The sequence below is a fragment of the Rhamphochromis longiceps genome, linkage group LG12 (assembly GCF_057381845.1).
Source record: "Rhamphochromis longiceps isolate RC_006_pf linkage group LG12, R_longiceps_female_GT1.1, whole genome shotgun sequence".
In the NCBI taxonomy this organism is placed as follows: domain Eukaryota; kingdom Metazoa; phylum Chordata; class Actinopteri; order Cichliformes; family Cichlidae; genus Rhamphochromis; species Rhamphochromis longiceps.
In genome coordinates, this window is record NC_140568.1 from 19,317,295 (window position 1) to 19,341,931 (window position 24,637).

At 40.0% G+C, this 24,637-nt stretch overlaps 2 protein-coding genes across 2 annotated transcripts in view; one reads left to right on the forward strand and one right to left on the reverse strand.

Annotated features, from left to right (window-relative positions):
• The window catches only part of slc15a4 (solute carrier family 15 member 4), a 30,537-nt gene extending 22,024 nt beyond the window's left edge, over nt 1-8,513 (forward strand). The window contains exon 9 of the mRNA XM_085425080.1: nt 6,724-8,513. Coding sequence (XP_085281206.1) covers nt 6,724-6,875 — 152 coding nt within the window. The 3' untranslated portion in view covers nt 6,876-8,513. The remainder of the gene's footprint in view (nt 1-6,723) is intronic.
• A 6,500-nt stretch (nt 8,514-15,013) lies between these two features.
• The window catches only part of LOC146657183 (transmembrane protein 132C), a 169,894-nt gene continuing 160,270 nt past the window's right edge, over nt 15,014-24,637 (reverse strand). The window contains exons 7-9 of the mRNA XM_085425083.1: nt 23,775-24,048; nt 20,063-20,254; nt 15,014-16,631 (exon numbers count right to left, since the gene is read on the reverse strand). Of these exons, the coding sequence (XP_085281209.1) occupies nt 15,465-16,631; nt 20,063-20,254; nt 23,775-24,048 (1,633 nt within the window). The 3' untranslated portion in view covers nt 15,014-15,464. The remainder of the gene's footprint in view (nt 16,632-20,062; nt 20,255-23,774; nt 24,049-24,637) is intronic.

Genomic DNA, 24,637 nt, shown 5'->3' on the forward strand with positions numbered 1-24,637 from the left:
TTATAGCACTCGTCCAAGATTTAAATGGCTTAAATGATATGCAAGTCATTCTATTGCTCATCTTAAGAAGGAATCTGCAGTCTCGTGCATGCTCCAACCCTGGGATGGACAACATTTTTCCTCACGGAGCCTGCCTCATTTGGACAGAGTCAGCAAAGAGCCAGTCATTGAAAATTTTCTATTATCTTTTTAATTTTCTGCCCAGTTATGACCTATTTTGCTGAGTGAGCTTCTCTTCACTTGTGCAGCTCAAACGTCAATGCCACTGCAGATGAGTCTTTAGTTTTTAGATGTTCTTCTTTGTTTGTTTTCTGTGTGTGATAATCCTTATGTCTGGTATATTTAGATGGGTACAAAACCTGCTCTTGTTCTTGGGGTGAATGACCCTGTGTGTGTGCAACTGAAGGACACGGCAGTGGTCCGCAGAGTGCTTTATGCAACATTTTAGCTCTCAAACTTGGAACCTTTCAAGCTCGTGTTGAAATTATTGATCCCTTAAATCTCACAACAAATTGTATTCCACCGTAGTTACATCTGGTTGAGTAGTCATCCATCACATTCTCTCATTGGTATTTTTATAGGTCTGGTATAAAAACACTGCAGCTACTTTTATTCTCAGGCTAAGTCAGTCAAGCATCAGCCTTTACGCTCTATGCAATATTATCCTTTACACAAGAGAAGGCTTTTGTCTTTAGATAATGGCGCTTGCATTTAATTCCCCTTCCCTTTTGTGTAGGTTTTATTCACTGTTAGTGAATGGTTTTTGTGAATTTCTGTAGTCACGTGACAGGAAATGGCCTTTTCTTTTACCAGCATTCAAGTCCTGGCTGATGTTATGTCAGATGTCTGGCACATGTTCCGATATTCACAGCGAGCTGACGTTCGCACATCCTGTTGGGCCGGGCTTCGTGAAATGTCAGGGTGTTAATAGAAGCCTCTAGTGTCAGATCTGTAGAATTTAACATAAACTCTGTCTGAAAGGACTGTGCAGGTCTGTATACACGCCAGAAGTAATAGGGGGCGCATACATATGGTTAGCCTGTTGTAGCAATTTAAAAACCTCAGGATCAATCATGAAGTCTTCCAAGCTGGCAGAGAGCTGCAGAAAATAATATTTATTGCTGAAGCAAACATGCATCGATTCTTTCCCCCGATTTCATTCTCAGGCTGAAGATGGCATTGAAGTCACTGGAGCATTAAAATGTTGGGTTATAATACCGAAGGTCTGGATCAATTGATCCATTTTCAAACATTAAATTGATATTGACCCATTTCATTTCGACTCACATGGTCTCCTCAAGCCCACTTGCAGGTAAATTATCCCACAAGTTTACAACGCTCCAGTATTGGATGGGTGACCCCTCCTGTTTGCGGCATTCAGTCTAATCACAACCTTGAAATTTACTAACTCAGAGCTGCCAAACAGATCCTCTAAACATGGCAACATTTTAGTAACAAGTGTATCAGCAGTACTACCGGTACTCTTTTTCTCCCCTCACTACCTCGCTTTGAATTTAATTTTCATACATCTGTCAAATGTTTATCAGCTTTATTAATGCGTGCTTTTTCTAAGTATGTCCTTGTTTGGTCTTGTGCTGCTGTAATTAGTTTTTTATATTTTTCAAAAGTGCTTTGCAGCCAAGTGGGCCCTGGAGAGGGGTGGAGCTTGAATGTAATTTAAGATTTAGCTAAACGATGGGATTTTTATGAAGTGGGGTTGTTGCTCCTGCCTGTTCTGTTGCATTGTGTGGTGCAGGTTAGGGTTTAAGGTTTTTTTTTTCCTCCCTCTATTAAGAAACTGATGGTTCCCGTTAGATGCCTCTAGAGTCTTTAGTGTTGCTGGCTGTTGGACTTTGCTGATTGTTGCTTGTAGCTTAAAAGATTGGCAAAAAAAAGCTGAAGGGTCAAAGCATTTGCCAGTAAGTAATTGGATGTTTTTATGCCTATAATTACCATAAGACTTTTGAAACTCAGGCTATAAATACTACATAACACATTTTTTGTTTGCTACTAGGAACTTTATACCAGTTTATCTATTTATTACACTGATATTATATGAGATCTGTGTCTAAGCATATTTCTGGCAGCTCAAATAAAACAAGACCAGCTCAAAAGTGTTTGAGGCACTTGCTTTTGCACTTGTACTGCACATCCAAGAAACAACAGTGGTGACACGTGATGCTTAGATTAAATTTTCCTTGATACCAATTTTCCGTCACTTTTTATATCTTGATAAAATCTTTCCCTGTTTTCATCGCTGACATCTCCCAGATTTTGTGGTGAAAAAAGTTGAGATGAGAATGTGAAAAGTGCATCTTCAGTGACATTTTTTTTAGCTGGTGGACTTTCAGCATGTTTCCACAACCTCAGCATAATTTTCTGCTCTTTGATTTCCAAGAAAACTCTGGATAACCTGTGTGAATGATTCCCAATGTGCTGCTTCAGTTAGCGTCAGTGTCCTTTGGAAGTTATTGTCAATTATAAGTTCAGGGATTTCAGGACCAACAAAAACACCTTCCTTAATTTTGGCTTCACTTTTCGGGAGATCAGAGTTTGTTCTTAAATGCTGAAATGCATCGCTGTTTCTGTCCGTTCATCTTATTTGTCCAACATTTGGAATACTATAACTTAAAAAACGTGATGTTTGAGATCAAAGCATTTTTCAGATTTGGAGTCAGCAAGTGAAATTTGTTGAAGTAAACATGAAAAAATCCCAGTAGCAAAGTGCTTGTTGGCCAGTGAGTGCTTTTATATTGAAAACTTAGCAGATTTTAAAGCATACTGCATTTCCAGTAATAATCCAAGGGCTTTAATTTTAAAAGCCAACACACACCTGTGCCCTCGTGCTTTGGTTCAGTCACACTAGGGTAAAAATAGGATAGCAATCTCCTTGGACGAAGTTGTGCTGTCATTCAGTTGGCACATTCTAGCCCTCCCATCCATTTCAATGGGAGAACTTTTGGGCATATTTTTTCTCCCAACAATTGATTAAATACTTTGAAAACCGTAAACATATGTTCGAAAACAATAGGTTGCATCAAAACCTTGCACTGTTTTCAGTACTGCTCCAAAAAATTGGATGTTACTTTTTTTACCAGCAGCAGTTTTCATTCTGGTAGATTTGCAAAACTAGAACAAAGTTTGTGATCCAGTCATCTGTTAGAATATTATTAAAGCTACTTTAAGGGTTTGGTTTTTTGATTTTTTTTTTTACTTTAAATTGAAGGAAACTTTAGTAAAATCTTGGTTTGTTGCAGGCCGAGCACCCGGGAGCAAACTCAGAGGTTGTTGAATATGTTTCTGTAGACCTTGCACTTATTTTTCTATGGTCTATATCCTACATTAAATGGGTCATATTTTAGTAAACACTCTTGTTATTACTATTGAGCATGTATATGTGTTCCCATACATCATTTGTATGCTATATTACTTTATGCAATACTGCTTTGTGAATTAAGACTACCGCAGCAGACTCTTCTTTTTTTACCATCTGTGAATTATCGATTGAAAATCTAAGTACCTTCACCGCGCTAACCCCTCTCCTTTCATGCCCTGCTGTCAAACACATTGTTTTTTCATCTTCATGAATTATTTAAACACTGTCTTGGTTTTTGATCTATTTCTCACAATTTACACCCTTGACCAGATTAAGATGACATCACAAAATAAGCTAAAACTTCAGCCCGGGTCAAAGTCATCAGCTGCGTCTTTGTTCCTTGATCAAAGGTTTCAAGCTATAGAAACAGCCCAGTGCACAGGGCATTGACGAGGAGTCGCTCCTGAGGGATGTATCCTATCGTAGCAGCGCTGCTTTGTTCGCCTTAATGTCTAATTATCCACAAGAACGTGCGTACAGCACAGCGAGTGGGAATATGGCCATCTGTATTTGCACAATGTGCACGGTGTTATCTGATGAGCTCTGCCACAAATTCTGCTCTTTGATTAGAAGGAACTTGAAGCTGTGGATCGCACCTCTGCAGTGAGTTGTGGCTTTTCTGTAAAAACCTTTTTATGTAAAACTGGCATTTTTTTGTAAGTCACAGCTGTTCATTTGTTCATTATTATTTATAAATTATGGCGGGTCAGATGGACAGATTTATGTATGCATTTGTTAAGTCATCTTGCCCTCCAGTATTCTCAAAGCACCCATATGTTTGACTGCCTGTCCTCCATAATCCCTTCTTTGATTTATTTCTATTTTTTTTTTATATTTTTAGTGAGCAGTAAGGACCGACGGCAGTTGATCTAAGACTTGAGGCCAGGCTGAAATCAATGAACATCCTTAAAGGAAGAGGGCTAATTTTCAATAATTTCTAGAAAAGTTAAGTTACACAGACATTTAACTGGCTGTGTAAGCACGACAGCATTTTAGTTGGTGCAGAACATTCAGCAGTCACTCAGTTGCCTGGAACGCACTGTGCGATCCACCCTTAAAACCTCACCTGATTTAAATTTGGCAGCTCACTCGCCGAGTGTCTCTGGACTGCCTTCAGTGTAGCTGTTCTTTGGAGATCACTGTAAGTTCTGTTCTGTCGTCTTGCACTTGTGCTTTGGTAATGTGCGCTGGATCTCCTCCAGTGCAACCTTCAACTTGAATTTCAGTTTGTGGAGTGGAGTCACAGGGAGTCTGTGAATCTAGCAAGTAGAATGGGTAAACAAAGCATTGTGAGCTGTCTTACATTGGCATGCACCACAGTTAGGTTTCTTTCCGCTTAATATCTTCCCTCAGATGCCACAGTACGTCAACCTCAACGTGGCGGCTGAATTCATGGGGCAACGATATGAGTGATAGAGAAAAGGAAAAGGCTCTGACTGTGACAGCCGTGGAAATTGTTAACTCTTCAAGTGAAAACTCTGCTTTGGTGTCTGGGTCACAGTCTTAAACCCAGCTCTCATATGATTTTCAATACAGAGGTCTGGTCCGTTTGACACACGTTGATATTTGAGGTCCGTGGTAATATCCCAGAGCACACATGCAAGTGGTTATGGCCAAAGTCCCTAACATTTATGATAGCTAAGGTAGAGAAGGAGAATGACATCTTCAATAATTGATTAAAAAGTCAAATACTTTTGTGGTATTAAAATTAGATTTACCTGATTTTGTTTAATATGTCTGTGTTTAATATTCTAATGAACCTCATGTGATTAAAGGTCCTTGTTATATTTCTTCTTATTTTCAGTCATCCTAATATTGTACAAAAAAGACAGTTTAAAGCAACATACTGTGAACTACACATTCTGTATTCTCTGTGTATGTTTGTGTTGTGTTTTGTGTTTAGACTAAAGGCTCAACCTCACTGTGTGTTAGAACTGCTGACTTTAAACGTAATCTCAGTGATTCAGTAAGTGAGTGCATGCCTGCAGCACACTGTTCATGTTTCTTAATTGCTCAGTAAAATCATTAGAAAAGTAAAAGAATGAAATAAATGAAAAATCTTAGACCATATGCTGTATACCATATACTACCTTAACCTAGGGGCCTGTTAACTTTAAACTGACAGGCATAATTAGACTCCACGTGAGTACACAGAACTTGACTTAATTCAGACGCTTATCTAATTAAAATCAAGCCTGCTTCTCCGTCAGATTACTCTGGGCTTCACATTTCCACATTTATAGATAATAATAATAATAATAATAGCCTAAAAATCCCTCCGTGTCCAGCAGAGTAGTTCACAGCATCGTCTCATGCTGTTGGCTGAAAGTCAATTGATCTGTCTCGCACGGTCATTTGTACAAAAAGCTGCTTTAATGCCAATCCAATTGTCACCATACTTGACCAGCGAAACCAACTGTATCGGCTTTGCCATTCATGTAAACCCCTAGCATGACCAAAACAGGATTTGTTTTAAGCTGTCCTCTCGAGCTTTGTCGCTGAATGAGAATGGCCACTTCAGCCAACAGTGTAGCAAATGCTAAGACAGTCAAAGTTGGCCGATGTCGGGCTGGATTTGCCAAATCCATTAGGAATAAATGTGCAGGGAATGTCGGCAAATACCATCACTGCTTCCTCTTTGTCTTCTGCAACCCTCTGCTTTGTCTTTTTGTCTTCTCTTCCTGGCTCCAAAATAGAAAAGAAAGTCCCACAGATCACAGTGGAAGCATCAGTTTATTTTTTCCACCTTTCTTTTTTTTCTCTTTTCTTTAATCACATCCCAGTCCCACCAGGAACAAAAATCGCTTTAATGCCGATGAAAGACTCCTGGGCTGGAATCATAGCTGAGGGCTTGCATTGCTCTGTTGCTTCAATACCGCTTTCCTTTATCAGCGCTGAAGTGTGGGGTCAATTGTCTTCACTTTCACAAGATTTCACAATGGTGAAATGAGAAGTAACAAGCCCTCAGCCCCCCCACTCACTCGCTCCATCCTAATTCCTGACAGAATCGTGTTTCCTTAACATGCTCACTTCAAGCACCCCTTTTATGTCTGCTGAACACACAGCAACCTGACACAGTTGCAAGCTCGTGGCCATTTACCTTTGCCTTTGGTATTCTTTTAACGTGGAGAAGTACTTTGTGACAAAGAACCCTCCTGCTGTCACCCTCCGAATATGTTGCAATGCTTTTGTTCTCCAGATTTCCATATTTGTCTTCTTTTTTTTTTTTCCTTCATGCAGCTCCCAACTTTTTAAGAGTTACATGAATGCCAGTTTCATCGTGCACATTCTCAGCTAAACTCTCACATATTCTATTAATAACATGTCCTTATTTTGTTCTCTTGCAGGTAATATCAATGACTGCTCTCTGCATTACTACTTCTTCCTCTTGGCGGGGATCCAGGGCGTCACATTGCTGGTGTTCCTTATTATCTCGGTCAAGTACGACAAGCAGAAAGCCAGAGCAGGGCTTCAGCAGCAGAGACGCGCTTCCTCTTGACCCAACACGGCTGCACATTCATAAACTTGCAGCCCACTAAGGTCACCCCCTCGTCAGATCACTCAGTGCTCTAAGAACCCCTTATTAATTATAATACAGCAGTTTGAGCGAAGAAGTTGTAACTGTCATAACTACACCCTTTTTTATGTAAGATTTAGTTTTAAAGTGCTTTGGATATCCAGTAATTTCCAGATTTCCTGGTAATGGGTTTGAAATCACTGGGTGACTGCAGCAATACCACTTTCAGTACAGAGATTAACTATTCATACTGTACTTGCTTACTTCTGTGCGCGTGTCTGCCCCTGTTGCCTTTCTTTGATCATTTGCACTTAGGAAACGGTGCCATAAAATGTGATCCCTTTGAATATTTTCAAAGTTGTTTTACAGATATTTGTGTTTGTGTTATCTAACAGAGACAGTTCATTTCACTTATTCTGGTACGACACATCAGTATTTAAATCATTTAGGTCCTTAAGCTTAATCTCGGGTATTCGTGCATTAAATGTTCTCGAGAATCAGCACCATTTCATTCCCATTCACGCAGTATCTTGGAAGAGATCGCACCAAAAGGGGAATTGGTTTCGATGGTAATTTTGAAACAGTCCCTTAAATTATTGCTGTTCAAGATGCCGATTGTTGGAGAAGATTTCAAACAAACACATTTTTTGTTTGATCAGTCACTGTAAAGCCACTTTAATCTACCCTGTAAATGCTCAGATAGCACTCTACATGACTCATACATACATACATACATAAATACATACATGCCTCCTCATGTCAGAAATACTCCACAACTCCTGTGACGCTTCGGTTTTACATTTCTGGTCAAGCTGCAAAATCGAATATCTTCAATGTTAGATTAACAGAACCCAACAAAAAAATCTCTGTATTTAGACTTGTGGCATTAATGCTCGGATCACAGTGAAATGGATGCATAACAGTTAAAAAATGTAACGCATTCACAGTGATGCCATCTCAGTACTGAGAAATTCATAACATTTGTGACATTATTTACATTATTTCGAATCATTTGCTGTCAGAAACGTTTACGGCTTTGCAGCTTTACCAGAAATTCTGTTTTGTTTTGTTATATTTATAAGACTGTGATTCATTTGTTTTACTTTTATACTATTAAGTGTGTGTGTGTGCACCATCGTCTGTGCGTTTTCAATCCTCAGAATTAAGCCGAACACATGAAGGAAGAAAACTCAGGGCTCTCTAGGAATCGTGTCATGTGACATAAAGCTCCTGGAAATGTAAACCTGCCTTCGGGAGCTCAGAACAGTCGTCGTCATTTATGATCCGAACTAAATGAAGTTACGTTTGCGTTGTTGTATATTTAAAAGAAGAAAAAAAAGCTAGATTCTATCTCACTGACAGTATGAAACACCTCTTCAAGTGATTATTTTTTTCTGTTTGCGTTTATTTGATCAGATAATTATGTGTTCTTGTTCTATTGCTTACTGTATGTGTAATTATGTTGTCATCTCAGTCACATCAAAAAAAAGTCCTGTTACATTTCAGTATGGTACAGAACTGTGATAATGTTTTGTAGTGTTATGTGTTCCCATTAATAAAGTGTATTATTTTGTGACTTTTCTTTGTCATTTTCAGCCAGTGCCTAAATAAAGAAGAACTTTTGAAGCTAACAAAGTTGTCTGTCACATCACTGTACTGGTTAGTTTCCACTCATGCAATCACAGCTTTGTTGCACAACTTCCAGATCTGTAAGTTTATTACACGAGACACAAATGTTTTATTGATAAGACAGGAAGGACATGTTCCAATCCTGTGTTTTAAATTCAGGCAGCATGGCGACACCGTTGTTGACATGTGAATCACGGATCGTGCTTTTAACAGCCTGCTTTCATGATTAGGGTCATGGTTTGTTGGTCCTAAGGCAAACTCAAAGTGGAATGCCTGAATTATTTATATTACAACAAACACGCCCTGTAGCTTGCTGTAGGGGGAAAAGGTTGCTAACACAGAGGTGTAAAGCCTCATTTTGCATTCCTGTTGGGGGTGGAAGCACCATATTTCTTCTTAGTTTCATCATTGAAATCAGCGTCATCACAGATCAGTTTTTAATGGTAAGGCCTGCCAGCCGTGAGGCTCGGGGAGGGCCGTTTCCTGTTTAATTTGGTCAGAGCGCCCATGAAGCAGTGACTGAGCAGACAGCTTGATGTTTCAAAACCAACACAATGCCTTGAGGTCATAATTCTAGCGTGGTGGCTTGTTTCACATGTACAGAGGAATTTCTGACACATCATAGCGGTTGTGGAAGCAGAACTGGGGAAAAAAACACATAGATGTAGTTTTGACGCTGGCCTCCTCGTATTTTAAGATGATGGTGCGAGTAAACAACAGTTCCTCTGAGAACCTTCTGAATGCTCTTTATCTTTCATTGAATTCATAGCCTCCAGCATTTATACAATTCCTAAGTCAGTAGTTCTTCCTGCAAATCAAATGCTTCTTTGTGACTGACAATTTTCTGCCACGTGAGCGTGCAGTGTCTCTGTTTTCAGTCAGCTGCTCACTTGTGGTTGCAAACTATCAAAATGGCAACGACCAAAATGCTGAGATTGAGGCTTCATAAGTGGAACGAGAGTGAGCCTATGTCCAGGTTGCTGGGAAGGGCAGGGGCATTTAATTCTGGCATCGTAAACCATTTGTATTGTCTTTGATAGTAGGTGGATGGATCACTTTAGACCAAGAAGACTGAAGATATTCAAGTCATTAAAAAACAACAACAACAAAAAAACCCCCACTATTCTTGTAAATGTTCTGGTTATATGTTCAAGTTCAGAATATTTTCTTAACATTACATTACATTCACAGCAGTAACATAATAAATATTTAAGGCCTCTCTTTTTTCTCTGGGGTGGTGTCACAAATTGCAGCTTGGCTACAACCATCTTTTATATGCAGTCTATAATGGAAACTCAATTTGTTTTCTGCCTTTAGCGATCATTATGTTAAAGTGAGAGTCTTGCAATGGTTTCACATCAGATACAGCTAATACAAAAATACTTTACCTGCTCACAAGTCATTGCTGTATTACATGATTGGATGAGTACTTAGTTCTAGGTGTTGTCTTTTTTTTAAACTCTGTCTTGGTTTTGAAACTACCAAACAGAAGCGCCAAAACCCTTCGGGGTACACTTGAGACTGGGTCCAAATGTTAGAGTCAGACTCCCATATGGGTCATTCCATTTAAAATCAGTGCGGGCCTTCTGCTCGACTGGATCTGATTTGCATAAAAAATACATGGTACAAAGTTTGGAAATATATAATGATTCCTGTGAAATTCTAGCTTCATATATTAAATACTTTGCAAGATATAGTTTTTTGAAAATGATGCGTTGATCCATTTTCTTTCATCCACGTTTTCATTCAGTATTATCATCTTTAATAGTTAATGAGATATTCAGGATCCTACCTTGCTTCAGATTTCAATGTCCCAAAAAATGGTCTGAATGTGGCTGAATGTGGCTGAATGTATATATTTTGAAAAGTACTCTATATCTCAAGCTAAAATCTCACAGTAACCATAATAAGTGTTCAAACTTTGGGCCATAAAATGTTTATGTATCTTAGAGATGGTTGTCCAGAAAATGTTCTGATTCGAGATGTGATGCAATGCCTCACTTTACTATATATTCTGGGACAAAGTGGAGTGTTGATCTCTGCCATCTCTCTCCACCTGTAGGACGGCTCCATGGGATTAGATTTCCTTTGAACTCACCCCTTTGAATTAAAGGACAAAAGTTAGCGCTAGCTTACAACAACACCAAATGATAATATGTGGCCCCAAAAAAACTCAAACTGGCAACAGTTGGCCAAGACACTAAAATTAAGGCTTTAAAACAGGACTTTACAAACAATATGGATGTAGCTGAATCCCTGTTCTGTCTGCAGTCTGTGCGACACAGTTGTGATAAAAGATCAAGTAAAAGACGAAAGACTTCCAGAAACTGAAGATTAAATTATGACTGTAATTTTTAATTAGAGGCACTATTACTCCAAGTATCTTTAGTACTAAGCAGACATGTATCAAACAGTATTTCCTTGCGAAAAAAAAAGAAAAAAGGTTTAATCCCATAAAGAGTTTTCATTTGTGAATTCTGGTCTGTGCGTCTCCATACTTCTCAATTAAGACCACTGTGCGTGCTGTATGTCAATGATTTTTCAGGGGCGCGCGGCGGGCTAATCTACAGAATGTTAAGCTGCTTTTAATTGTATTACTGAGTCTTACCTGTGTAATGAGCGGCCATCAGATGCTCCCTAAGATGTTGCTCCAGTAATTGGAGGATTAGGAGGTATCGCTGCATGTTAATTAGGATAAGATAATGCACACACAACGTTTAAGAAAACAGCCAAGCAGACAAATCACTCATCTCTAAGTACTCATCATCAGCATTTACCTCGAACTAATCACGCGGCATCCTGGAGTCCGGGGAATCTAAGTGGGACAAGGGGCGGGTTGTTTAACTCGTGTCTGATATGTTTCTGAAATGCCACACCAACGAAGAAGTCGTGCTGAGGATAACATAACCTCTCCCAATCTCTTGTTCCAGAAAATGTGCTTGTCTTGTCGCTTGTAAGACTGATTTCTGTAGGACCGAGCGAGGCGGCAGGTGAGGATGTTCATTCAGACAGATGATGTGTGAAATAAGCAACCGTAAAAACGCTTTAACAGCGTACATCCATCTGGATTTACGGCATCAGCCTTAGTTATTATGTGCATGCCCCGTGGTTTAGAGTATCCTATTTGTGCAGAATGGGACTTGACTCCCATAAAACAGTACAGGTATCAAGATAAATCTTTTTAGCCACTCTGAGGAGTACCATTTGTGCCAGGTGTATCTTGGTAGCCCTCTGACCTTCTGTTGTTCTTCAGCAGGAAGAAAAATTCCTCAGCCTCCCTGAGAGCACTGCCTGATATGTCGCTCCCCTGTGCATGTTGCCCTTACTAGTGGGCCAATACATCTAAATGACATGGCTGGGTGCTCGAGTCATGCTGCTGAGCCTTTCGCCAGCTACTGTAGTTGTTTATAGCTGCTGGAGTTCTGAGTTATCGCTGATACTCTGTACCTGTGAGCTTGTGCTGAGATCACTTTGTTGGTTCTGGAGGCCAAAAATACCTGCACAGGGTTGTTTATTTCTTACTTTCAAGAAATCCCATAAAAAAAGACAAAAACTAATTAACTGACTACAAATGAATAATCTCCACAACTAACACACTAGCACATTTTTTCTGTGCCACAGAGACCCTCTTTTGTCCAAAAGGATAAACACTCGCTGCTGCACTGGGTGATGTCTTCATTATAAGAAACACGCGCACTCTTGGTTGTTTTGAAGCACTCCGACACAAATTATTTCATGATGTACTCACTCATTCGTTTACTAAGTGTGCAGTTGAATCAGTCTCTAACAGATGTACAATTTACTTACTTTTATTTGGAAAAAACATATTTGTGACCTTTTTTTTTTTTCTTTTAGAGCTTTACATCTTGTGGGTAGGGACTTTGCCTGAGAGACCTTACAAAGATGGTAAGACAAGGGAACATTTGTTCATGTGTGCTGTGGTGTTTATCTTCCCAATGTGGTCTGCTGGTCAGGTGGGAGATTGTGTTTACAGGAGACAGATTTGGCACAGGGGCGTTGTAAACAATGTTGCCTCTAGTTCCCTGCGACTCCATCTGTAAGAATCGGTCGGACCGGAATGTCAAGCCGACCTCGTTGGCTGTTTCTTCGCTCCTCTCCAGCGGGGTGGTTGTGTACATTTAGCTGTCGTGAACCTGCTGTGAACTGACGGTAAAATGAATTCAGATGAAGCAACATAAATCAAACAGCGAATAATCATTTGGAAATTGCAAATACGGGCTTGGCACATTAGGACCACAGGGAGCACAGCCAACCATTAGTGAGAGTTTGTTGGTCTCACATCATCAATTTAATTAAAAATCCATTTAAGATGGAGGCCTGGGGAAGCTTTTTTTTTCTCCTTTCCCTTTTCATGAAGTCAAGACTTCAAGGCCAACAAAAATGAGACTTGAGTTAACATGCTCCATGAACCGAAGTGAATACAGCCATTATATTTCGTGTGCTACATCCCAGCAGGTATGAGCACATCCACAACTGGAGCCCAAGGGGGTGAATGTGGTGTGCCTTTAATGGGTTGTATTGCTTTTACTTGAAGAGGCTGAAGCCACCAACAGTGGTTGCAGAAAGAGAGTTGCAGTGGTGTTTTAATTAACCGGGGTCCTCCATCAATCATTACCCTTGTGGCTGGCAGTTAAATCCCTCCCATATCTACACAGGCATTCCTCGCCCTTCACGGTCCACCGACTGAGCGCAGCAGCTGTGACCCCCGCTTCAGTCCCCTGGAGATAACGCTAAAGCCACAGAAGCGGGAAAACCCCACAAAATGAAGCGGATCACGACATGGTGACAGAACATAATTGTTTGTGTGTATCACGGTGTGTGTGCGTGTTACATTGCTCATAGATGTCTTAATTTTTTTCTACTTGAATTACCCCAGTTTAGAAATATCAGCACTTAAAACACTGCAACACCAGAAAACATTAGTTATACATTTAAAAAATAATGCATATTATTACATATTCTTCTTTGATAAGGGTTAGCTAAGAAAATTATGTTACCTGTATGTTTTTGTAGTAGCATTTACTGCCAGTTAGCCGCAACAAAAACTTTTTTGCTAGCAGATTGCTACTATTACTTATAGTTTGCATGAAAGAGGCTAACTTGTCTGCTAACGCTCACCAACTACTCGCTAAATGGTAGTGAAACAGAGAGTGTTAGTCTTCAAAGTAAAAATTTGACCTTTTGAAATGTGTCAGATGCAGCAGGCACAACCTAAGTCTACTACTGCTCCTGTAGAAGTTAGCAAGTCTTTACAGACAAGCTGGTGTCTTCCGTGCAAACTACAGTTGATTGGGGCAATTTGCTAGCGACCAAAGTAATCATGAATAGGTTTTCGGTCCAACAGGCAGCAATGACTGACCAACCAGTTGGGGGAAACACATTTCCCTTAGCAACTAAAGATTGCTTGGGGGTCTTCTGTGACTGGGGCCTCTGTAGTATGATGTTTAAGCTAATGTGCGGACATGAAAATGGTATAAACCTTCTCAGCTGACACACGATAAGGGAAATAGGCAGAAAAATAGCCGGAAAAGCTGCTAAACCTCTGTGTAGGTATCTGGTGGGGCTCCATTTAGTGCCGAATGCTGACAGAAGTAAGCTATTCTGTACGACATCCCCAATTCTACTCAAGGTAGCGCCACTATTTGCTGAAACGAATAATATTGACAATGCCCCTGATTAACAACCTGATTCATACTGCGGCAACAGTTAACATAATGTGAACATTTCTCTGCTTGATGGAAAATAATAACACACTCACGCACACACAATTCCCCAACACCACTGTGATGACAATAACGTTCACTGAGCAAAATGCAATTTTTCAGCCGACTGCCCTTGTTTAGGAAGTTTTCAGAGAAGATTATTATTTGTGCAATTATCTGAATAATAAAAGATCCACTTCCAAAAAAAGGTAATATTTCCTACCTTGCGTGTAATTATGGGACAGAGGTGTTAATTGGTATTTTCTTCAAACCTTGAAAAACTTTTAACTGAGAGGGCGGTATTGGGAAATGTCACATTATCATGATGGTCAGCCATTTGGTTTAAAAGCTCCTTCACATATACTGGCTGTGGTGTCAGGGTACTGGATTGTAATGGACAAGATGAGAGTATTGATGCTTTTCTTCACTGGCCAGCATTAAACGAGATTAGATTGTGTTGTTGCTTGTAGGTAAATTACATCTTATAAATAGTCTTTGATACAAAGATCAGTGTGTAATTGGCTTCACCTTCTCCAATCTAAAGACTCAATGCCTCACAATGCTGCAGTCAATAAAAGCTGATGCACACTCTTGACATTACTGTGTATTCCTTAAATGTTATGAAAATACAATATACAGAGCAACAGTACAATGCTTTGGAGATTGTTCAGTATATACATAACAGGTCGTATGCCTTGCTAAGGAGGATGACAATGAACTGGAAAGTTGTGCCATTCTTGTTTTTCTTCCCCCCGAACAACATGCAGATTTGTCTTGACTTGCTTTGGCCTTTCCAGAACTCTCATGTAAGAAATCCAAAATTGATACAGAACTTCCAAAGCCATTTAATGTGCACACACACACACTCAGAATATCTATCTAGTCACGTCACTGTTCGTTTTAAACTCTATATGCTTTGCTGCAGATCAGTTCTGGGATCCTTGCATGATTCTAAATCGTGTAATAATAAAACAATGTTTAAGTGGCAACCATCTGACAAACAAAAGAACCACCTCATGTTTTTTGTCAGTGATTTATCATCAGTCATATGTGGAATCATGACATTTCTCGCAAAGTTTAATGACCCTTTGGCAGTTTGGGTTGATTCTGAAGTAAATTTACTCCTCGATCACCAACTGTGGATCTGGTTTCTGTTGAGACCCACTCTCCGCTGGCTGGAAGGCATATGGGTGAGTTTGTCACAAGTGCACACAGTACATTATGCCACCTCTTTTAAAGCACTGTCATTTAACCTTTCCATGTAACTGCGCAACTCCTTGGAGTCTCCAAGCTGCACGTCTTGACACACCCACTTAATGTCATGGCTGTGGCTTCCAGTCAGTGTGCTAACAGTGGGGTAGCTATTGTCCAAGGGGATAGTGGTGAACGTGGTAAACTTAACTCGCTTTCTCTTGGTGGTGGGGGAGTCTCCTTTGCTGTCCTTGGCTATGCAGCCTGTGTCCGCTGCCCGATGCACTTGGCTCGGCACGCTCTTCTGGGAAGAGCCTCCATTCAGTAAGTGGCTGCCCTCCTCGAGGCCGCTGCTTGAGTCTATCATGGAGGTCTGTTCTTCCTGCTGAGGCGAAAGGCTGATTTGGCTCTCCAGCAGCTCGGCCTCGTTCCCCAGCCACACCCAGTCGTGAGCATGGTTCATGTTTTCCTGGCCCTCGATGGAGAGCTCCTTGTGACGGTATTTGAGCGTATAGGAAATGCAGTTAATAAGAAAGACCAGGATGGCGAGGCAGAAGACCCCGAGCAAGGCGTACATGCCAATTTCTAGGTCTGTGAGCCCTCGGGCAGTCTGAATGAGCTCGTCGTCCACATTGCGACCACGGGGTAGATCTACTTGTGCGGGGAAGTCAGCAAAGTCAATTGGTATGCTCTGGCTACCATCCACTGAAAGTTTATCCCCATTGGGTCTGCGGATTATTGCGCTTCTCGTTGTGGTGGCTCTCTTCAGCACACCATCCTCCATGTCAGAGATCGAACTACCGTAATAGTGTGTGTCAAGGCCAGTCCTGTCCTGGGAGGAGAGCCTGCCCCTGTTCTCCATATCATCTCCATCAGGACCATAGTCGCTGCTCCCTCCCCTTGAGCTGTCACTATGGCCAAACTTCACCCTGATGTTGCAGTTCCCCGCAGCTATAATGCTGCGTCGCTTGAACTTCTGGCACACTTCACTAACAGTCATTTCCATCCTGACCAGCAGGCCTTGACCCTCTGCCTCCGTCACAATGACAGGCCATTTCCAGGAAGGGTCCTGCTGCACTGTCACGACTTCCTCGTCTAGTGAAGTGGCTGTCAGGACAAAAAAGTCCGGATTGTAGAGGTCTAGTGGAGCCACAGAGCCGTCACTGAACTGTAGCCAGGCACTAATCAAGGCCTCCTACAAAAGAGGTAGAGAGAGAGAGGCAGGATTGTCAGACATTACAAAGGATTGAAATGATGCTGTAAAAATACTGCATAGAGCATAATTTCATGGAAACAGATCATTTTCAACAGGTTAGCTCTGAAACTCCCCTTGCTTGTTCCGCCGGCTTTAACTTATGGGAGTATAGTGAATTGTTCAAATGAGCTGCATAATGATTATTTGGATTCAGTGTTCCTTTAGTCAAGCTCACTAAGTTGTGGTTAAGCTACCTCAGCAGCTATTTTCTCTCAGCCAAGGGGCAGAAAAGATCAAACAGTTACTTTAAATATTGTTCATGCCACTGAGGCTTCGCCATACATGGGTGTCGTGAAGCCGCCTACTACTGCAGTTTCACAATTTGCATTTTAATATCACCAAGAGACAAATCCCCCAAAGGCGCACAAGTATATAGATTCCCACAGTGGTCTGTCAATGCTCCTTATATTAGTAACACCAGAGGTCTTGCAAGCGCAGTGCTGTCTGCTTATCCCCACACTCTATGTAAGAAGATAGAGCTGATAAATAGCCTTCATGCCCTCAGTCAGAAAAAAGGGTGAAGTGGAATAGTTCGGGGCAGCTCGGAGAGCTCACTGGAGAGCTTGATCAAAGAAGCCACAGCGAGAGTAGCTGCAGCAAATTATAAAGAAAAGCAAACATGACAGAATTGCAAAGTTCAGATTTTAAGTCGAAATTTTGTACAGTACTGTGGTGTTGCTTGAGCTTGCTCTGAGATTAAACTTCTGTTTCCATTAGATAACCAAAGAGAAGCGCTGCGTTACATGCTTTCAAGCCTTTGAGTTAATATATGAGTGCCGTAAAAAGAACAGACTAGCCAAGACATAGAAGAAAAAAATGTACATCTATTCAGGAAAGTAAATAATATAACAAAATTAATTAAAAAAGAGGAACTACAAATAGAAGTAAATGAAAAAGCTTAGCATTTTTCTATTTTTGTATTGTTTTTGCTATTCATTAAAGAATCAAGCTGCCAGGCTGAAGCTATGGGCTTGCCCACCAGCTTAAATGTTAAGAGAGGCTATGCCAATGGACTGCCAGCCCTCAGGCTGCACTATGCTCACAAGCTTTGGAAGCCATGACAATAAGACTCTGCTGAAGTTTCTGATAATCCTAAAACAGCGGTCCCCAACTCTCACGGCCAAGTCGTTTGGTACCAGGCCGCGAGAGTTGAGGCTCGGGTGTGAAATGTATGGTTTTCAGGGGTTTTATAGGTTTTTATTGTTATTTTTTAATTGTTTTGATCATTAACTTGGTTTCCCAGGGTCTTTTCTCTTGTGTTAAGAATAAATCTTCTTTTTCTTTGGTACGGTAGTGGTTTTTTTTGTTTATTTATCCACGACACAAGGCCGTTCCGTGAAAATATTGTTGGACATAAACCGGTCTGTGGCCCAAAAAAGGTTGGGGCTGCTGTCCTAAGACATCCAGCTTGTCTCAAAGCAGCGCTCCTCATGTAGATAACTTTTTATAATCTCTCACTTATTTTCTTTGTCTTTTGCACATTTAGACAGTTAAGGATAGTGTAATGCAAACAAAAAATAACTTTATAGAGACCCTAAAAGTATTTGAGTTGGCGATTGAGCACTTTTGGCTTCAGCTGATATTTATATAAAAAAATTATTTCATCTAATTAAGAGTAATTTAATATTCTAGGTGATAATAATTGCCAATGTAAAACAAATGAACATAATTATCTGCCTTAATCAGATCTGTCTAAATGGTCTGTGAATAATTTTCATCTAGTAGAGAAGAATCAGCGCTCACTTTTGTAAAGGAGGCTCTGAGGAGAAATGAGCTGTTAAGTAAAATCACATAGAAGTCTCTTATACGTGGGTCTGCACCAAATTATTATCTTCTTTTTCTGCTAACCTGCTAATTATCCACTCATTTTATCCATTAATCATTTTATCTATTAAAACACATGAAAGTGTTGACTATAATTTTCTGCAGCTTAAGGAAATGGAAAGATGATAATAAGATATTAGGTATGACAAAGAAAATTAGATTTGAGGAGCATCGACTATCAAATATTTGATTTTGATGGATAACTGATAACATGATTAATAGAAAATCACAGTTGATTAACGATTATTCGTTGGTTTTACTTTTTATCTTATTAAAACACCTCCACTTTCTGTATGCAACAAAGGCACTGTAAGTGTCAAAACTGAATCACTTCCAGTAACTACATTACGTCTAAGTTGAATAGTAGGGTATTTAAGCAGTTTAAATGAATATAATTGTAACTGCATATAATATTTTGTGCCAAGGAACAATGATTTTTAAACTGGACTCTTTCCATACCTGTTGACATTATGCAATCTATTTCACACTGTCTGAGCTGCCACAGAAACTCAGATTCCAGTTGATAACCCCACCCCAACCACAATCTTTGAAGCACTTGTCTGTTTTTTGTGCAAGTATTGCAATGCCCACTGTGTCATTTTAAGACAGTGGCCTCTGCAGATCTGATGAGTTGCATGTGGCTCTTTATGTTCCCCCTGATTGCAGCAGAATGTGTTTCAAGCGATGTTTTCTTTGGTCATCAGTCAACTAAAATATCTTTTCCTATCTTTACGACGTTTTACAATCAGGTTTTCAGATTTTCTCCTTTCCCTGTAGAGCCATCTGAACATTTTTCACATAATTCACTCTGGCTTGCCAAAAGTGGAAAAATGTTGCCTGTACTGATGAGTCTCAATTTCTGCTGTTAGTGTCAGAATTTGAATAAACAATATGAGCGAATTACTCCATCATGCCTTTTGTTAACAATTCAGCCTGCCGGTGTTATATTCAAATGGGGGATATTTTCTGGGCACATTTTGGGCTCCTTAGTACCAACTGAGCATCACTTAAACACAGCAGCCTACTTGAGTATTGCTGCTGACCATGTCCATTTATGACCACAAAGTGTGCATCTTCTGATGGCTGCTTCCCTCAGAATAACACACCAAAAGTCAAATAAATCCAAACTTGTTCTTGAACATGACGGCGAGTTCACTGTACTCTCATGCTCTTCACAGTCTCCAGATCTCAATCTAAGAGAGCTTTTTTGGGATTTGATGGAACGGCAGATTTGGATCAAAGATGTGCAGCTGACAAATCTGCAGCGACTGTGTGATGCTGTCATGTTAATATGGACCACAATCTCAGAGGAATGTTTCCTAGCACCTTACTGAATTCATGCCATGAAAAATTGTGCAGTTCCAAAGACAAAAAGGAGGTCCAGCCCAGTATTAACAAGATATACCTAATAAAATGGCAGGTGAGTGTATAAATTTATATGAATTTGCTCATTCAATTAGACAATATGTTTTCAAACTTGTGAGCCAATAACCCTTACGCATATTAAATGTAGTTTTGTGGTTTTTAATTTCTTAAAGCATTCTGACCTGTTTGGAGCTCTGCAAGACTTCCTGTGTGGTTGTAGTAGCCAGGATGGCCCGGTTACTTCCCGGACTGAGCTGCAGGCTCATGGAAAGGCCTGTCACCAACTGGACTCCCAACTCTGTGATGGTCACTTTGTCATCCACCACTGTGATAGTCTTCTCTGCCAGGATTGAGTCTGATAAAGGAGACAACACCTGAAAAAGTGAAGAAAAACAAGGAGAGAGATGACAGATTACCATGGAGACATTAAAGTAAAAAAGGCAAATAATTACATTTTTCTTTGACGGTATTCTTCACGAATACACGCAGTAACCTGTCACATTTGGTACGAACAATTATAGATGCTACTCAACAGCAGTGACTCAACCTAGTGTATAGCCTGTTGATGAAGGCTTTATGATTTCCTGCTCTAAACACTGAGGCCTGGGAGGTCTTTCCCAAGAGAAATCAGCAGCAACAGCAAACAGAAACGGATGGAGCAGAAAGAAAACAGCAAAAAACTTCATTAACGGAAAATACACACTGGTCACATTGTTTGACTGACAAGTGATTTCTGGCAAGTGAAATGCAAAAACAACACATCAATGAGCATCTGGCTGTGAAGATGCCACTGATTTTAGAAAAAAAAGGGAGGGATTACTGTGAGTTACAGGTGAAGCTGAGAAAATGTCTTTCCAAGGGTTTTCATCTAACATAAAAGACTTGCATGCTCCTCCGCAATATGCAAAACGATACACAAAACACACTTTTTTTTTAATTTTATCTGTCGCTACTCAGGCTGGGTGGATCAAAAAACAACTCAACTTGGATGCCATCCAACCCTTGTACCTCATGTAGGTATGAATCGATTCCCTTTGACTAATACTGGTAATCTAAAAAAGAGGCACACTTTAACCCCAAAACAGAAGAACGAAGCATGCAGAGGAAGACTTCCTCCGCATGCTTATCCTCATCCGTGTGCCGTATCTTTCATCAGCATGATGCATGGCACAGGCAGTCAGCTGTCAGACCCTCGTACTTGCCGTGTTTTCCGGTTGGTGCTTATATTTTCAGGTTTGTGGTGTTTGGGGATTGAACACATCTCTGCACAGAAACAGACGGATGAGTACTCTGAGCCAGGAAACAGATCCCACTCTCACAGATGTCATTAGGAGGCTGATATTCATCCAGTTAGTGTGAAGAGCTTGACAAAGCATAGGGCTGAGGGGAGAGGACCCACTCACTACAGAGAGCCTGAAGTACAGGCTGTGACACACCAGTAATCACCTGTCTGCTCTGGTCAAAGGGAGGTACTAGTCAAACTACAACAGCAACATTCACAATTGTTACTGTCCCCGGGATAAGCAACATGTTTCCACAGCATGTTATTCTGACATGTTTTTCTCTAGAGAGAATAATGTAATGTTAAGCTAGGTAAACTCTAATTAGAGTTTAAGATATACCTAGAATTACAACCATGTTGTTGTCTGGCTGTGAACACATTCACATCCAAGGATTTGTAGTACAACATAATAAATGTAATTATTTTTAAAGATTCTGACAGAGTACAGAGCTGTAACCATGACAGCAGTCATGGCTGTTGCTACAGAGAAGCAAAAAATGTTAAAACATGAATGCTTCAAGCACATTTTTAGCCTGGCAGATTGACAGAACCACCAAAGCACCACCAATGCTCACCAGTTCCTGAGTTATGGCACCAAATTTCACCATTGACTTGTTAAATATAAAAGGTTACAAATTTAACATTTATTCTGAAATTTATTGCAATGTTTTGCCTAATTAGTGCATAAACTCTCGAGTTCTGGCCAGGCAAAGAGACTTCAGAGTTGACCACAAAGTTATAAAAAGAAGTATCCCTAAGATGTTGCGTTTATGCTGATGGGATGGATGAATGCTACACCCAAACTCACACAGTTGTGGTCAGAAGTTTAAGCTCATTACAGGAATGAATGTCATGGTAATTTGGGGCTTTTAATGATTTCTTAGAACTGTTCAGCTTCCAGGGTGGAATGATTATACTGAATATATCTTAAATGATTAAAAAAAACCCAAATTGGGTGCACCAGTTTGAAGCCTATTGGGATTTTGTCTAACCAACAAAGGGATAAAGTGTACCTACAGGCTCAAATACATACACACATCACACTAATATATGATTAAATGTATTTTAGCAAGTTGCACCTCGGCCAGATGTTTTTGGTAGACATCAACAAGCTTCCAATTGGATATTTTTAATCACTCTTCTTGGCAGAATTGGTAGAGTTCATTCAAATCTGTTTGTTTTCTGGCATGGACAAAGTTCTTATGGAAAGTCCACAATTTTGGGGTTTGTGAAGGACTTTCTAGAAGCTTAGTGTTCGCCTGCTTCATTCATTCCAAAACTAGTTTCCATGGTTGTTTGGGATCATTGTCCTGCTGATACTCTCTGTTGTGTCCAACTACCTGTTGAACTGACCTAAAGTTGAAGAATTTAGAGGTAGAAATACTTCTTCATTACTCCACCCACTTTGTGCAATGTACCAGTACCACTAATTAGATGGTACTCTCATCTAAGGGTGACAGTTTGGGGTTTCTTTCTTCCAGACCTCGACAAAGTGGTTTCTCATCTCACCTTCAGCACCTTAACCGAAGATTTAAGTGAGTGTACGTATATATTTGAACCTGTACGTAGAATTATGACCCTGTGTGGTTTAGAGAAAATCCTAAATTGATTCAAAGCTGTGCACCAAATGATTGTTTTTAATGTCATTAAGGATGTAAATCATTCCAGTCCAGTTCAGAGAAATCATAAAAAGCCCCAAATTACCATGACTGCTACGCCCGTGATGAGTGCAGAGGCATAGAACTGTATTTCCCAAATGGTTGTAGTTAAATCACTAATAAAATCACTACAGTCTTATTTTTTTTGACTCATTAGAACAACCACAATATTATAGTGTTCTATATTAAAACAAATCTTTGCCAACCTCAAATAGCTTCTACACTACTGTGTGTGTGTGTGTGTGTGTGTGCATCTATACAACAGATTTTGAGATTTGCACAATTACTTGAGTAAAGAGGATTAAAAGGAAGCACTGATCTTCCAACACAAACATTGCTGGAGTTTTGAAAGATTCTAGCAACGGCAGAATAATTGCACACTGAATGACAGCATTTCACTCGAGTAGTTTCTGGATCTCTTTTGCTGTTAACAAAGCAGGTATTCAGGGAAGAACAAGAATCAATGGCAAATACCTATTTGGAATCAGAGGCAACATTGTTCAGAGAACATATGGTTCAAATCAGGGAAGAACTGACCAAAGTGGAGCATTACAGTAAAATTGCATTTTTAAAAATTATAAAATGCAACTTGAAAGAAGCCTACTGAGTATTAGTTTTTAGGAACCACCACTTTTAACAGTTTTTTTTCTTTCTATTTATCATGATAACACTGTGCCAAGCTTCAGGGGATTGCACCAAGCATGTTACAGTCGTGCCCACTAAGATTTTAACTGTGCTTTGAAATTAAACTTAATCAAAACAGCCGGTGTACAAATTGTATTGTGGTTGCATGTGTACTAAAGATAAAAATTTTATGATTATTATGTGTTAATAAACCCCCCACTGCCTGACTAACATTCAGATTTTGTCTCATTGCAGCAAATGTAATTTTAGACAGCACCTGTAAGCTGTTGTTGTAACAAATTCTGATACAGATACAGATTCTTCGTATACCTGAATAGTGGTCATGCCTGTGTCAAGGCCCACTAGTATCTTCTTGTCCAATAGCTGTGCAACCTGTGTATTCTCTACTTTGAGGAAGTCCCAAACAAGCTCCGTAATGTCCACCTGCCAATCGGTGCCCAGCATGTAGCTGGTCTGGCCTCGAGGATCAGCTGACTCGGCTATAAAATGAGTCAGGACTTTGACCATGGCATGCTGGTACTGCAGAGTGCAGCTTCGCCCTCGCCTGTCTTCGTCGTCTTCATCCTCGCTGTCCCGTGTCGACCTGTTTAAAAAGAAAGAAAGAAAATAAAAAATAAAACAGTCTGATGTGCAAAGTGGAAAGAATTTCTTTTCTTAGCAGTGAGAGTGGCATGCCTTTAGAGACAGCAGTGTTGGCTGTTTTACAGACTAAAAGAAAAAAATATTGGATAAGCTGCCATGAAATTTGGTACAATTGAGGCTGAAACAGGATTTCTTGCAGAACTTTGCCTACATCCAAAATGCACTGACAAGTGCATTTAGCAACATGTGTTGCTAATTTGTTACTTTTGTATCTGGTGCTTAACATTATATGAGCTATGCATATGCATGCTACAGTTGTTATGCATGCTCATTGTGTGTTATCTTGATTAAAACATTACACAGTACAGTAAATCAGAGTTATATGTCATATAACTTTGATTTACTGTACTGTGTAATGTTTTAATCAAGATAACACACAATGAGCATGCATAACAACTGTAGCATGCATAATGATGTTAAAAAACAAAACGCTGCTGCGTACTTTGTGTTTATCGGTATCAACAATCTAGAAAAGGCAGAATTTAAAACACTCATTTTGTACTGATGTATGGTTTGTGGTATTTTGAGTA